General features: G+C 34.4%; 2 protein-coding genes across 2 annotated transcripts; one reads left to right on the top strand and one right to left on the bottom strand.

Annotated features, from left to right (window-relative positions):
• Positions 1-9366: 9366 nt before the first annotated feature.
• On the bottom strand, positions 9367-13782 carry LOC101259439 (replication protein A 70 kDa DNA-binding subunit A). Its single transcript, XM_004239264.5, has 2 exons — positions 13173-13782; positions 9367-12235 (listed from the first exon to the last, which is right to left on the bottom strand). Exons 1-2 carry the CDS (start codon positions 13430-13432, stop codon positions 10585-10587), a joined length of 1911 nt encoding a protein of 636 aa, XP_004239312.2. The 5' UTR covers positions 13433-13782; the 3' UTR covers positions 9367-10584.
• LOC101259747 (uncharacterized) lies at positions 9444-9883 on the top strand. The gene has a single exon (XM_010322818.4). It carries the CDS (start codon positions 9444-9446, stop codon positions 9801-9803), a length of 360 nt encoding a protein of 119 aa, XP_010321120.2. The 3' UTR covers positions 9804-9883.
• Positions 13783-14174: the final 392 nt, after the last annotated feature.

Below are 14174 nucleotides of genomic sequence, written 5' to 3'. Positions count from 1 at the left end.
TACAAGACATCAAAGCATCAACACATAGATAATATTACATTCTCCTTCCAAAGTCTATCTAAAGACCTACTTAAGTAAATTAAGAAGATAACGTCCATGATTGACCTCATCAAGATTACCTAAGTAATCTTTAAGACTACCTAAGGCTTAGATCATTTCCACCTAACCAACCAATTTCCCTAACTAGAGTCATTCTTAAAACTCATCTAGGTAAGATACGAAGTGACCGTTCCTATGCCCCCTTAGCACCTTACTAGACAACCCTTAACTACTCTAGATAAGTACTTATTCAATTAACATACTTTATTAACTTAAGTAATTTATATTCATTATTTCACTTAGGAGACATTCAACACATAAAGGAAATTCAAGTAATAGTCTTGGGCAAGACCTTGGAATTCTAACTAACACCTTCAAAGCCTATTGTGCAATGTCTAAATAGTGTCTCAAACCACCACCTAAATTTCATAGAACTTCTCTAATGCTAATAGGTATTCCATATAATGAGAATACACAATAAACGACATAGACTATGATAGAAAGACGTTGAATCCAAAGTTCTATCCTACTCTGATGAGGTTGTTGTACTTGTTAATGGTAGAACTTAGACACATCCAATGAAGGCACATGGCTAAGGAATATGAAGGGCATGCTTTGTATTCTAGTCTCGTTCTTTGACTAAAACTACTTCTCTTACCATACTCACTCGGTGCTATACTTCTTTCTCGTAGAGTAATTCACACTTAAGTTTCATATAAAGGGGTTCCATATCATGGTCATAACCCAATTACATTTACCCTATTAAAGAGGTCTTCTAGTGTTACATTACAAAAGAGACAAGAAGCTCATGATGACTTTCCTAAGGTTTGATATGGTGTTGTTCCAACCAATCAACATTAACTCCATCATTCCTTTACTTTGAAGGATACCATTAAGGCTTTCTACTTCACATTCATAACCTTACCACTAGGTTCAAGGTTTTCACATAAAAGACCCTCTTAACTTCATTTAAGGTCACATGTCATTCATACATTCAAGACTAAGAAAATTTAAAATCCTAAGTCAAGACATCAGATATTCACATTCATACATTCATCAAGCAAGGGACACAAGTCAACCTACAGAAGACACCACTACTTCACCTTAAGACACATTACATGTCATTCTAGAAGCACATAGAAGTAACTATTATCAGCTTTAAGTCATCCTATACACTATCAAAACATCAATAATATGAACAACATAGAGTCATATAGTCAAGTAGGAACAACATACATCAACCCTAAGACTATACACACAAGGCCACATTTATAGTCTAACATGATCACCTACATAACATCAATAGAACACATATACTTTCACATTTCTTAACATGTATATAGATATCATCATACTTCACATAATCAACTACAAAATTAGTCACATTACTTCAAGTAGTTTGACGACAAGTCCATGATCATCACATTACTCAAAATTACGCCAACAAGGCCATATCAATTGCAAGTAAAGCACATAACAATACCACCATAAGTGGACCATACAAATCACAACATAATAGAAGTCTAATTAATATCAAAATAAATTAAATAGTAAATATTACGACGAAAACATCCTTAACAACTCAATCTATGCTAAATCACCACATTCGATATCACAAGGCCCTTACCCATGTCCATAACCAACAATTCAACATAATTATATATATATTCATAAAAATAGGTCAAATTACTACATATTCATCAATCCAATAAAACCTAGATATCAATTTACTACAATTATTACATCATTCGACAGCCCATAGAAATTTACACCATAATTCATCAACATTACGTCAACATCAAGTAACCCATAACTTAGTCAAAAACTAGGTTTCATCCAATTCATGGTTTCATAGGTAATTTAGGTTAAAATAATAAATACAATAAAAAATTAATCCATAATAAACGTTTAAAAACAATTAATGCAAGAACCCATTTTAGAATCATGAAAGTGGACAATTCAACTTGGAAATTTTAGAAAAACTTCTTGAGAGTTGGGCTCCTTGATGAAGAGAGTTTCAAGGATCAAAATTCATACCTCAATTATGATAATTCTTCACTTTGATGAAGAATCTCCACTCAATTCACAAATCCAAGATCTTCCTTGACTTTGGACTTCCATGGAGTCTTAAGGAATTTCTAAGGGATTTTAGGGTTTTGATTTGGAAGAATGAAATATTGTAAGTGTACACGTATATACAAATTTAAAATACCCAAATTACCCCTAATTAACCTCCAATACTCTTATTTGGAAGTGGTGTGAAACTACAATTCCACCCCTCAACTTATAGTGAACTTGAACGCAAAACAGTGCCCATAGACGGTTGGGCAGTCGACGGACTGTGTGTCCACACACGGACCGTCCTGTCCTTCCGTTGATTGGTTCAGAGACTCAACATTGGTCTCTCCTCTCCCTGAATAAGTCCCAAACGATGATACCCAACAAACGGGTCGTAGATTGACCCTCTGGGCGTCGACTACCTCCGTGGTTATGGGCTGTCTTGGGACTCCTTGACCCAACTTTGGGTCCTTCCTCAAGGAACCTTGGATGGTCCTTGGGGATGTTTTGTCTGGACGTTTCCAACCCAAATATGATTGTATATGAGTTTATCACCTCTCACATGAATTTCATCCAAAACGAACACGTAAAACTCGACGAAACATGCCTAGTCACAGAAAGTCATTTCAAGGTACATTTTTCGAATGTAATGGACGTTCTTGGACGTTTGACCTCCAAACTCCACGAAAATTGAAACATTGCCTATACATGCTATAATAAATCATTTAAGTACCTTAGAACCTCATGAATCACATATAAACACATACAACCACACATGAGGCACATAGGTGACTTAGTCGTCGAACGTCTTAGTCGTCCCTTGACGTTTGACTTCCAAAGCACCTAAACTCATAGACACTGCCTCAATACCATATATTAGAACTATTTATGACCTTAGACAATCAATACCAACATGTTAGGCTCTTGTTCACTTAAGTCACTTTGGGGGTCTTATAATTCTCATAAAATTTATTCTACATAGATGATAGAACCTATGTGAAGAATAAAATAAGATGTTTAATTAATTTTTATTATAAATATTTAAAAATTCCAATTATATATCAGGCAATAATAATATAATATCAACATAAGTCAGGTGCAAAATTTATAATGAAAAATTATGTAATGAAATAATTGATATCATAGAATAGAATTTCAAAATTCATAATGTACTAGTAAATTATGAGCATGAATTGAAATACGTAAATAATAGATAATTATGAAAGAGAAAAAAAATTCGAAAAATCTTTGAAATGTTTCAACCCTACCCGTATGAGCCTTGTCCTGTCGGGCCCAAGTCTCACGGGCCAATAAATATGACGGGCTAGGGCTGGCTAATCCTTTATTTGGCAGGGCCTAAAAGTGTTCAACCCAACCCTATAAGGGTCACGAGTTAGGGAGGGTTAGCCATTTTTTTTCTTTTTAAACTTAAAATTCTATAACATCAAAAAAAGCTGAAAAGATTTTCATATCAAATATTGCAAACAATGGTGTTTTACAATAACACAAGCAAAAAATCTAGTGTAATTAACATATATCTAGGATACTAGATACGTAAAATACATATATCTAATGTGATGCATCACAGATACACGAGCGAGATAAGAGAGTGATGAATGAGATGGGAGAGAGGTGAGAACGTGATATTTATTTATGTATCCTAGATACATTCGAATTCACTTGAACAAAGTGTATCTAGAACAAATTACATATAATTTTGATTCAATGTATCTTGATATACATGTAACTGGACACACAAAAATTTAATAAAATTCATAATATTATAATACAATGTGCATCTAAGTAATAACTCGATTTCTGTAAGTTATCCTTAAATAAATACCCATGGTCCAAGCCCGATCAAGACTCAACAACCAAGAGCTTATATTGTTCAGACTTATAAGACCTAGTTTTAAGGGGAAAATTGTTGAAATAAAAAACAATTGATTCAAATGAAATTTTATAACCATAGTTTATTCAATTTGTAATTCGCAGCGAACATCCCCTTTTTTGGTCATCTAATGCAGTACATAATTTGTCATGATCGGTATACAATTTATCCATTGAGTATACAAATATATAAAATTTATAAAATGCATTTGTGTTTGTATAAAACGAGAGAAAAGTGTATATACAAATACAATTATGTATATTTTTGTCTTGAGAAAAGTGTATATACAAATACAAATACAAATATTTTCGTCTTACACACTTATAATAATACAAATACAAATCTTGTTATACAAATTAAAATACATAAATAAATTTATACAAAACGGAATATAATTTGTATAAAATTGGATATATCTCGCAAATTAAAAATCAAAAGCTCCATAACAAACATAACCATTTTTATGAAGCACAATTATGCAAACTGTACTTATAACATACAAATATGATTTTTATATTTTGTTATATGTAGAATTTGCTCAGTTTTAAATGGGTTTGAAAATATCTATCACAATCATACTCCAATAAGGAGATAAATTCCACTGCGATTCCAAGTACATTCTAATATCGTTTGTAGACAACAAAAATCACTTTGGATTGCAGCAAACCTCAAGATATTATTTGTAAAGATAGTACATTTCCTTAAATGTAACGACCCATTTAGTCGTTTTGAGCAACAGACTTCAATTCTGGAAAAACTGGCAGAAGCGACGGACCCCACGACGAAACGTCATGGGAACGACGGACCGTCGCAGGGTCTCGTTTCTAAACACTTAGAAATTCTGAAATTTGGGTGCTGAAATCGACTCTCTGAACTCTGTGACGGACACGCAGGACGGACCGTCATAGGCACGACGGACCGTCGTGATCCACCGTTTCAAAACACTTCAACTCTTGAGAATTTGGTACAGGGAACGACTCTCTGAACTTTGTGACGGAATGGCAGGACGGACCGTCACAGGTGTGACGGACCGTCACAGGTGTGACGGACCGTCACAGACCCTTGGTGGAAATTTGGGTCTCTGAACTCTGCGACGACCTGCAGGACGGACCGTCGCAGGCACGACGGCCCGTCACAGGTTGCGCAAATCCCAGGCAGAATCGGATTTCCTTACACGTTTTAAGGGACGTTTTTGGACTATTCTTTCCTTAATTATAGATTTCGTGGGTTTATATTAATAACTCAAATTCTTGGGGGTTAAAAGAGGTAACCCTAAGTTAATTAGTGGGGTATTATTGCCATCTTTTATTCTTAATTATATATTAATTGGGGTAAAAGAAAGAGGGTTGAATAAAGAAAATTAGAAAGAACAAAGAGAAGGAAAGAGAAACGAATTGAGAGAGGAACGATCGAGAAGAAGAGGAAAACACCAAGCTTTGAGGATTAACTTACTTGATCGCAATTCTTCGGTGGAGGTAGGTTATGGTTATTTCATGCTATTCGTAGTAAACTCTTAATAGCGAATGATATGTGTTAGTAGTATTGTAAACCTTCTATATGCTTAATTGTATGCTTGCATGAATGATGTGATTATGTAATTGTGAATAAATAAGCATGATGAAGCTATTGAATCCCAAATCTTGAAAAGAAACCCTAATCTACTTGTTAATGATGATGCCTTGGTATAAAAGAAGGCTTGATGAACGAAAGTAATGACATTAGGGGATCGGGTGCCACGTTCCGGTACCAGGATAGTATATGAGGATCGGAGTGTCACGTTCCGACACCAGGATAGTATATGGATCGGGTGCCACGTTCCGGTACCAGGATAGAAAATATGGATCGGGTGTCACGTTCCGACACCAGGATAGAATATGGATCGGGTGCCACGTTCCGGTACCAGGATAAAAAATATGGATCGGGTGTCACGTTCCGACACCAGGATAGAATATGGATCGGGTGCCACGTTCTGGTACCAGGATAGAATATATGGATCGGGTGTCACGTTCCGACACCAGGATAGAATATGGATCGGGTGCCACGTTCCGGTACCAGGATAGTATATTGAGGAGCGGAGTGTCAAGTACCGACACGAGGGGAATAAAGATAATGAATCTTGAAATATGATAATATATCCAATCTAATGAACTAAATTCCCAAATGAGTATGATGAGGAGGTGTGAGTCCTCATTGATGTGCTTGGTGTTGTAACCAAGGGTTATGGTAACTATAAATGCTGCATGCTAAGGATATTAGTTGATTTTATGATATTGCCTAATACATACTGTTTTCTATTTTGAGTTGGCCGATGATATCTACTCAGTACCCGTGTTTTGTACTGACTCCTACTTTTATGTTTTTCTTCTTGTTATTTGTGGAGTGTAGCAAACGTGCCGTCATCTTCGACTCAACAGTAACTCAAGCCAGTCTTCGTCAAACCGGATCTTCAGGGTGAGCTAACGCTTCTAGCTTGGACTGGATCTTCTCCTTCATGTCTTGATGCCTTGAACCTCCGGCACGGACTAGCTTCTTATGTATTTTTAGCTTTTAGAAACTCTTAGAGTTAGTAGTTTAAAGTAGATGTTCTTGTGATGATGACTTCCAGCTTTTGGGAATAATAGATGTTGAATATTGATAGTTATTGAATTGGTTTTTTTAATGAGTTTAAGTCTTCCGCATTATTTTCTGTTGTTATTACATTGAAATGTTAAGGTTTAGATTGGTTGGTTCGCTCACATAGGAGGGAAAGTGTGGGTGCCAGTCGCGGCCCGAATTTGGGTCGCGACATTAAAAGAGTAGAGTTTCACGCAGTCCCAATTTGACTACTTATTATTTACATATTTAATACATAGAATTTATACATGAAATTATGAAAAAAAATTTAAAGTGATAAATAAAATTTGAAGTGTGGTTTAATATACCTATGAAAAGAAAACAGTCATATATTTTGATAATTATGAGTTTGGACAAAGGCTCAAATATGTAATCAAACTTTAAGATAAAAATTATTTAGGTCATTCGTTAAAAGTTTGATTAATCTATGTTATTATTTTTAAAGAAAAAAATTCATTCATTACTTTCTTTTGGCATAATACATAAATTGGACCCTTAACTTGGCGTTAAATTATAACTTTGAACTTTAATTTTGATAGTGCACAAAGAAACACTTTAACTATCCGAAATTTAAACAAAAAACACGCGAATATTTCAAGCAAAACGCGTGTTACACACATGCTTTGACGTGAAAAAGTAAACCACTCAGTTGCTGCCAACTAATTAAAATAAATATACCTAGATTTTAAAAATTATAAAAATAAATTATAATATAGAATTAGATGAAAGTAAAAACAAATTCATTTTGGGAAAAAAAATTACCTATTCTCTTCTCTCTCTTAAAGTTTCCTAATATGAAATTCATGCCCCTTATATTCAAATGAAAGAAAAAATTGTTCAAAATATTTGCTGAATTTTTCATTTACAAGTTATATATTCTTCTTCCTCAATTTAGTCAAGGTACCGAGATTCAACAGTTTACAAACAAGAATTTGCATATTGTTGGTCAAATGTTCAAACCAATATGAGAATCTCTAGAGGAAACAAATGTATTTATTGCAAAATTATTTCAGAGCAGCCATAAATATGGAAAGACATGAGAATCAATGAACTTCTCCTTCTTTTCTTTAGTTTGAAGTATATTTATGCTTTAAGTTGTCAAATACTTGATGGAAAAAACAAAGTGTTTTGTGTTTTGTGATTGTCAAAGTGAAGAGAACTGCAATTATGAATTTTGCAGGCCAAAAAATGAACTTACAGTGCTAAAAATTATTAAGTGAAATGGTGCACTTAAAGTGTTTATAAATTGTCTGATAAAATTTTTCAGAGATTTTTGTCAAGTTTGAGTAGCAGTCTGATATCTAATCAAAATGCCTTCAAACCTAAATTGCATTCAACTTGTATAATAGTATACTCACCTCATCTTGCCAAAAAAATAAAAACTTCATTATAATTTTTTTCCATAATAACAAAAAAGTAATTAAATGTACTTGCATTTTGCAATGAACAACAAATAATGCAAAAAAGAGGGGGAAATTATTGAAAAATTAGAAAGAGAGTTTAATTGTCATTTTAATGTTTTCTTACTGTTGGGCCCCTCGATTTTTACATCTGACGCGCCTAATTTGGATATATTTTACGCATTTCGCCAAGTAGGATCCGAGTAATTTTTATTTAAGTTTTGGATAGTTAAAGTGTCTATTTTGTGCACTAACAAAGTAAAGGTCAAAGTTATAATTTGAAGCAAAGTTAAGGGTCCAATTTATATATTATGCCCAAAACACCCCAAACAAGGTTTAACATTTTTCAATTGCAGTTTTTGGATCAAATGTACTCTTTTTGCTTCTTCTTCTTTAAGAATATCAAAAACACATGAAAAACATAAACAACTCCCAAATTATCAACATATTCAATTATTCATGAAATCACCTCAAATTTCAACATTAGTCTACCTCCAAGCTACATACCGAAACTCAATATCCTTTGAGGGCAAATTCAACCTAACTCAACCAGACCACTTGAAATTTCTTCAGAGTTTGAAAACTTCAACATTCTTAATGGTAGAATTTTATCCACAATTTCAAATCATTTGAAATTTTGAGCATGGATTAAAAACACACTAGAGAGCAAAGATATGATGTTAAAAAACAACTACAAAAACACAAATCCAAGCAAATTTTGAAATTTTGAGATTGATTTTTATTTTTTTGAGTTTTTTTAATACATATGAATTCTTTTGAACTCTACAAATGATAATTTTGATTTGTTTTGAAAATTGAACTTAATGATGTAGCCGAAATTTAAGATGATTTCATGAAAAATTGAATATGCTGAAAATTTGAGAGTTGTTTACGTTTTTCTTGTGTCTTTAAAGTTCTTAAGAAGAACAAGCAAAATGAGTACATTTTATCAAAAAACTTCAATTAAAAAGTTCTAAATTCTTGTTTGGATGTAAAAAGTGATTTTGCAAAACCCGAATTGAAAAAAGAAGGCATGGGTGAGACTTTTCTTTAACTATAATGAATAGATAAGCAAAACTTTAAACCAATGGCATAAATGAACCTTTTCTAAAAATTGAATGACATATTTAAACCTTTTCTCTTTTATAATATAATAATATATATCCAAAGAATTTGTTGAATCTAATAATCGCAGCTAGGGTTTTCCCTCCGGTAAAAACTATTTAAAAGTAGCAATCAGAATATGAGATAACCTTATCCATGAGAGCCAAGTAGAATGAGCCACATAAGCAGATTAGGTGGTAGCAATTGATCCAATTTCCACCTCTCATACAAAAGCCTTTCTGGATCATCTCAATTTTTCTTGCTCTCAAAACTACTCACCAATTAACAATAGAGAAGCACACTTTCATTCTACACAGACCTAACAAGACAGGCAAATTATGGCTTCTACTTGTGCAGTTTCGATGGCAATGCCACTGACTTACACAAGTCACAAGAGACAACCAAGAGTTGAGGCTTTCTTGCAGCCATTGCCAGTAAGGCCCTCAAAGACTACTTCAGCATCAAAACCACCAAAGTTTCAAGTGAAGGCTTCGCTTAAGGAGAAAGCTTTGACAGGACTGACAGCAGCTGCACTCACTGCTTCCATGGTCATGCCTGATGTAGCCGAAGCAGCAGAGAGTGTTTCACCATCCCTAAAGAACTTTTTGCTCAGCATTTCTGCAGGTGGAGTTGTGCTTGCTGCAATTCTTGGCGCTATAATTGGTGTTTCCAATTTTGATCCTGTCAAGCGAACTTAACAAGCATTATTCTCAACTATCTGCTTGTATCTATCTCATGTTTTCAGTCAAGATCAATAAAATGTTTGCATAACGATCAATTCTTAGCTCACATTTCTTTGTTTTAGCTTATTTCTTCGCATCACCTATCTAAGGAAACATGTAACTAACAGTTGAGCCATAGCAATAGCTGAGACTCATAAACCTGTGGATGACTTGTATACTCTTGAAGAAGCAAGCTGTGTCCATAATAGCAGAAAAAATCCAGCAAATGCAAACATGAACATGCCTGATAATGTCTCCCAACAGGCTTAAAGATGAGCTTCTCCAAACTCGGAATCCAAATTCTATATTATAAAATAAGAACAATCGAAAAACAATTCCATTTCATATATCTAAAATAAGAACAGCTGAGATTATTCCGTCTGAGTTGAGAATTCACTTACAACTCACACAAAGGCAAAAGTGAGTAACACAGCTGTTGGACGTGGAGAATGAATTTTGGGGATGGAGGGTATGGTGAGAGATTCACTAAATCAATAAAAAGACTCCTTGTAGATGAATTTAATGTATAGTACTGCAAATTCAACTCACCAGAAGGGCTGACACCGTCTTCCCTCCAAATGAAATGGATACTAAAGCTACATTAGACCAGTAAGTAGGATTTCTAACCAAGAATGCCAGTGATATACCTTTCTATGGCGCAATGAAAAGAATAATGACCTGACTAAAACAATGACTTTCTACCTAAATCTCTCTGAAAAGAGGGACAATGGATTGCCTAAAGATGGTAATAAGAATCTTATGGCTTCCTTTGTTCAAAAAAGACAGAATTTTTAGAAATTAAATCAATGAGATATCTGCTTTCTGCAGAATGGTTCACTTTCTCTGCCTTGACAACTGTAATTTTCACCCTATGCTCGTCACCATAAAATTCCTCTTTGATTTTTAGCCGGAACAGAAATTGTGTGAAGAGACAGTTTCTAATAATTTCAGAAAATCTGGTATCATCAGCCTCTTCATATTTCATCATGTACAGCTCCTTTGCAGGACAGCCTAAAATCTCTTCACCAGATTCCTGGAAAGTTGTCACCCATGTCAACCCAGTATGATCTTGAATTTGAGCTTGAAGAAGGTATCTGTAATCACATTCCTCAAACTCTTGATTACACCTATCACATTGCCATTTGGAGTTCTCTGACCTGGTTACTTTCTTATTACATTGTCTATCTCCAATCATCAAAGGGCAAGCAGTATAACAGAAAGTGTCAGTTTTGATAAATGTTATGGTTGCCTTAACTGTAAGCCAGTCTGGTTTATCTGACCTACCAAGCCCTTCATCCTTTATCTGAAAGACAGTCTTGCGTATCTCATTTTTTGATCCTACAGGCATGTTGTCCCTAGATATAGATTGAGAAGCAATGTCTTTCCCCCCCTGATCAAACCACTCTCTAAGAGTCTGAGCCTCTGCGGAATCTGGATTTATGAACAGGTGTGTGGACGAAATGGTTACAATTGATTTCCCAATGAAGTCACTAACTTTTGCAGCTTTAACAGCTAAAATAGGGGAGACCCCAGCTTCTGCCAGTTCTTGCAGGTTTTGACCTTCCCTGTTACAGAAATCTCCCCATAAGGTCAGCTCAACACTTCGCCCAGATTGATCCTTTAGATTCAAGATTCTTCTTTGAGTTTCCGTTCCATTCTTTCTCAGGATAAGAACAGAAGGATTGACTGCTGTCACAATTCCAATCACATCTATGATTGAATTATTTTCTGCACTTTCAATTTCACAAATAGGTCTAAATGAGAACTGCTGTCTTGGTATAGAGGCATCTTCATCTGGACATAGATCTACAGTTGAAGTTGTCTCCAAAAATATTTCCCATTCATTCTTCAGATGGTTGAAGTTCTTCTGAGCAGGTTTTAAGCTGCCTTTTGATATCATGTATACTTTTCCAGCTTCAATTTTGTCATAAAAGCGATCAACAACAGCATTAAAACAAGTCACACGTATTTCACCCCCATCAGAGTCAAGAAGATCAAAGAAGAAGACCTTGCCATCTCCTCTAGAATTATTATAGCGGCGTAAATCCCCCTTTGCAGTCACTCTAGCCTTAATAGCCCACCGACCCTGATAGGGATTCAATGCTACAATTGGAATAATGCGGGCGGGTGCTTCATTCTTCATGATTGCCCCATGGCTTTTGTAATTTGGAGGAGGTTGATATGCAGGTTGAATTGCAGGTGGATAGTTCTTCATGCTATTATTTGAATTTTGGGCACTCAAATTTTTTATGTTAGCAAAGCTTGCTAGGGCAGATCTTTGAGCACTCAAGTTACCATTGTTAGATATAGTTTTCTGAGCTCCTAAATCAGATTCTACAATCACTTTCGGGTTCCCAATTATTTCACATTCAGGTATAATAGTTTCCATGTTAAGGACAACAATGATTCTGCAAGGAAAATAAGATAAAAACTCAGCCCAAGTTCCAATCAAAAGTATAATCCAGATTGCTATGGAAAAATAAGATATAACTCTGTTATAAAACAAATCAGACACTTGCTTAATCCCCTAATACTGCATCTGATGCACAGAAATTTCATACTCTTCTAATCTATGGGAAACTATTTTCAGCACCCAACTCAAGATGACACCAAGGCAAAGATGACAACTTTGGCAGTGCAGCAACTTCCACAAGAAAAACTGCTTCATGTGTCCATCACAATCCCTAGTCTATGTAGAAATCATTTAGAAATTACGACCAACCAATAATGAAACAAATATTTACAAGGAACTTGTGTATTGTTATGTTGCACGTCATACCGAATTATATGGAGTAACTCTGGACCATTGCACCAATTACAAAAATAAATTCCTACCATGGATCAATTGTAGCTAAAACTTAAACAAAAAAATCAAAGCCAGATTTATCCTTATGTTCGGAATGACTTGTAAAGCGATGATAACACAAATGCACATAGAAGAAAAAATTAGAGAACACAATGAAGTTGTATATGTGTACTGTATTTTGCATGAAAGTACTCAATGACTAAGGCATAAATCTCTATGATGACATCAACATTCAAGTTAAAGGTCAAAACAACAAAACCCAAGCCAAATCTATTCGAAATGACTAGTGTATGAATGTGAAACACAAATGTGCCCAACCTAATGAATGTCTATATAAGTGCTTTTTTTACCATCCTAATCATTAAGGAGTAATTCTCTACCGGGGCCTCATCATTCTAATAAAATTTTCAAACAACAAAAACAAAGCGAAATTTATCAATTTCACATTGGAAGACCTTGTAAAATAAGAAAACATAAAATTAAGCAAATATTGCAGATGTATTCATAATTGAAGGTTGAAGAAAATAATAAATTCATACTTGCGATTTTGAACAGTGCTACAGATGTATTCAATCAACTGAACGACAGAGGTTTTACGAACACGGCCAGTTTTGACTCGGTCATTGAGCTGAGTAGCTAGCATAGCCTGCTGAGTGGACTCAGAATCGGAGAGTGTGAGTCGGTACCGTTCCTGTGTGGTGCCGATTAACTTGATGTTCAATACCTGAACCACTGGCTTTGAGTTCACGTCACCGGCGTTAATCGCCGAGATCGCGTTAGCCGTCAAGTTCACCGGCATTCCAGCAAGTTGGAAGATTGAAGCGACAACAGATCTGGTATGGAATTAAGTTTGCTTTTGAGAGAATTTGATGAAACTTCTCGTGAACACTTTGAATTTGGGAATTTATACAAGAGGGCAGCGACATACGGATAGCTGATGGGGAATAAAATGGCGGGTTTACAAAACCGACCTACACTACATAACTAGATGCAATCCGGTTTGTATTAGCTTATTTTTATTTTAAGTTTTTTTTTTTTCAAAAAAAAAAAAAGTTTAAATAGTTTAAATCATTTTGTTAGTCCCGTTCACTTTTGAAAATTTTATTTCTTGGCTATAAATCGCCTTGGGAGTGAGATATAGGAAACAATGATACAAAAAGTGAAATAATAGTTAAGTTCAATTTTGCTATTATTCATCTTATTTTATACGTACACTGCTTCTCTTTTTTTCAGCTTCTTAATTTAGTTTGTCTTTTTTAATTATTTTATAATATACTACTGAAATTAATATTTATAATATAATAATATGTAATATTTATATTTGTGTTAGTATCAGAAATGTAAGATAATTAATAATGATATTCATGTTCATCTGCGATATGAAATGTTTTCCCATTTTTTGAACATATAAAATGAAAATTTCTTTTTGCATCATTTAATTGCAAAACTATTTATATGCATTTAGTAAAACAAAAATATTTATAGTGGTAAAGTAAATGAAATAAGAGACAATATATTGTATTATATTGTGAAAATATTAC

This window comes from Solanum lycopersicum, chromosome 5, assembly GCF_036512215.1.
Source record: "Solanum lycopersicum chromosome 5, SLM_r2.1".
Taxonomy (NCBI): domain Eukaryota; kingdom Viridiplantae; phylum Streptophyta; class Magnoliopsida; order Solanales; family Solanaceae; genus Solanum; species Solanum lycopersicum.
Note: the sequence above shows the minus strand (reverse complement) of the source record. Positions and strands in the feature narration are given on the sequence as shown.

Bases quoted from the DNA above. Each gene is read 5' to 3' on its own strand.
- LOC101259747 (XM_010322818.4), top strand. From the start codon at position 9,444: ATGGCTTCTACTTGTGCAGTTTCGATGGCAATGCCACTGACTTACACA.
- LOC101259439 (XM_004239264.5), bottom strand. From the start codon at position 13,432: ATGCCGGTGAACTTGACGGCTAACGCGATCTCGGCGATTAACGCCGGT. The intron at 12,236-13,172 runs GTATGAATTTAT...TTTTCCTTGCAG, and splicing joins AGCACTGTTCAAAATCGCAA to AATCATTGTTGTCCTTAACA.